Source organism: Propithecus coquereli, unplaced genomic scaffold (genome assembly GCF_000956105.1).
Source record: "Propithecus coquereli isolate 6110/MARCELLA unplaced genomic scaffold, Pcoq_1.0 Scaffold380, whole genome shotgun sequence".
NCBI lineage: Eukaryota > Metazoa > Chordata > Mammalia > Primates > Indriidae > Propithecus > Propithecus coquereli.
In genome coordinates, this window is record NW_012149508.1 from 1,094,311 (window position 1) to 1,096,413 (window position 2,103).

Genomic DNA, 2,103 nt, shown 5'->3' on the forward strand with positions numbered 1-2,103 from the left:
TTCTTAGTAATAAACACCATTTCTCTATTTAGTTTCCTTTATGTTATCAGGGTCCTTGCTTGAAAATCCCAAGTTTATCATTCATCCATACCAAATCCAGTTATGCTGTTGATTAGGTATTTAACTGGTGCTTGCTGTTGTACCCAAATGAACTGCTGCCATCAGCAGCCTTCAGTGAAAACTGTTTTCAGCCTTCTCCTGAACTATTTCATAAATATGTGAAACTAAAAATATTTACTTACCTAGTAAATTCCTAAAAGGGCTTATTAGCTTTGGTTAATGGAAATGATTGGGTCCCTACATTTTATCTGCTCCAATGTAATGGTTATAATCAAAATACCGCATTAAAATGTTCACAGTCCACTAGGTTTCCTTCTGGTGATAAAACTTCGGGAGAGAGGCCTATAGGTTCCCTGGAGACTTTCTTTTTCTTAATATGAATGGATGCAGCTGCTGCAAGAGTGGACTTAAGAGCCTTGTGGATATCAGTTCCTCAGTGGCTTCCCAGGATTGTAGAACCCTTGCTGTAAATCAGCTGTTCTGTCTACATTCTAAATAGGCTTTTCAGCAAAGAAAAGCTTTAAATCAGTGGACCAAAGTGCAAGAACTGTGTCAAATGTCACCATCATGTTAAAGATTTCAACTGAAATCAGAATAAGTTTCCCAAGGGTACAGCTAAAAAAAATGAAAGCACGAAGAAGATTTACATGTTTTACCTCATAAGCTTCCATATTATATTTCTCATCTCATAAACACACTCACACACATAACCACACATAAGCACAGTAGAAGGAAAGGAAGTTTCAAAACGTACGAGGTACCATAGTCAGTGTTGTCTGTCCACTTCCAAACGTGATGTGCTGATTCTCTGCTAAGGCCAATCCAATGGTCAGAAGGGCCTTTGTATCTTTTCAGGAAATTCTATTGTAGAACACAGAAAATAATAACAGGTTTCTTTCATACTGCTCTTGAGTTTCTTTTCCCTTTAGCCTTCTCGTTTTGGAAGGCAGCATGGTATAACTGACAAGCATAGACTTTGGAGTTAGACTGCTTCCCAATTTTCAAAGTCAAATGTCTCTGATCCTAAATTACTTTATTTAAAACGACAATATATCCCTGTATGATCGGGAAAGTCCCAGTTTATGTCTGTCATTCCATCATAATTAACACCCACTTTCAACACCCAAAATGTCCCAATTTCAATGACAAATTATATGAATACCATATTTCTTACTAGAATGAGAACAATACATCTAATTTTGCAGGTTAACTATGAAGATTACATGAGAAAATATATCTAAAATGTCTCACAGGGATCTAGGAAGAGAATATACCCTCAGCTAATGTTAGACACTCTCATGCCCCAAATTCTGCCTGAAATGAGATCGATCCTTCCTCATATTTCAGCTTTAGCCCCAGCAACTGACCCACCTCGGAACCAAGTATGCAACAGAACACATGACCCAAAAATATTTCTTACCAGTTCCTCCAGAGTTTCAAACCGAGCAAGGTGGGCTTCTAGTGAGGTACAGAAAGTTTGACTGAATGTCCAATTCCTTGTGTCTTCAGAAAAGTAAAAACATTTACTTCCAAATCCAATCCAGCTTTCTGGGCAGGTAGCAGAAACGCAGTGCTCTGCAGCATGCTGACAGCGCTCTAAGAGCACCTTTTCCTCTCTCACTACAAGTTAGATAATCACAGTGAATTATAATAAATAAATTTTCTCATCTCTTTTATTTCTTTTTTCATTCACCATCCTGAGGCCAATTTTGAAGTATGTATGTTGGATTGTTGCTTTCCTAACTCATCACTTAGAGTCTCATCCTAAGCACAACAGTCATCAGTCCGGTGGTCTTGTGGCTGGGCACCTGTACCCCTGACTTTCTGAGGTGTACATTGACATTAACAGTTCCAAGGAAATCAATTTCTATAGCAACAACCACACCACTCTTTCCTGAGATCATATAGATTTTCTTTTTCCACACCCTCCCCTTCATATTAGCCCTTCCTCCTCTTGACAATGGAAAGGCAAAGTCCTTAACCTGTCTTGGATTTTACTATGGTATATTTCTTGCGGGGTACAAAACCTACCAGTGAACGTAA

General features: G+C 38.5%; 1 protein-coding gene across 1 annotated transcript in view; it reads right to left on the reverse strand.

Annotated features, from left to right (window-relative positions):
* Positions 1 to 741: 741 nt before the first annotated feature.
* Positions 742 to 2,103, reverse strand: part of LOC105816665 (C-type lectin domain family 2 member E-like) — a 13,425-nt gene continuing 12,063 nt past the window's right edge. The window contains exons 3-4 of the mRNA XM_012652151.1: positions 1,481 to 1,680; positions 742 to 921 (exon numbers count right to left, since the gene is read on the reverse strand). Of these exons, the coding sequence (XP_012507605.1) occupies positions 742 to 921; positions 1,481 to 1,680 (380 nt within the window). The remainder of the gene's footprint in view (positions 922 to 1,480; positions 1,681 to 2,103) is intronic.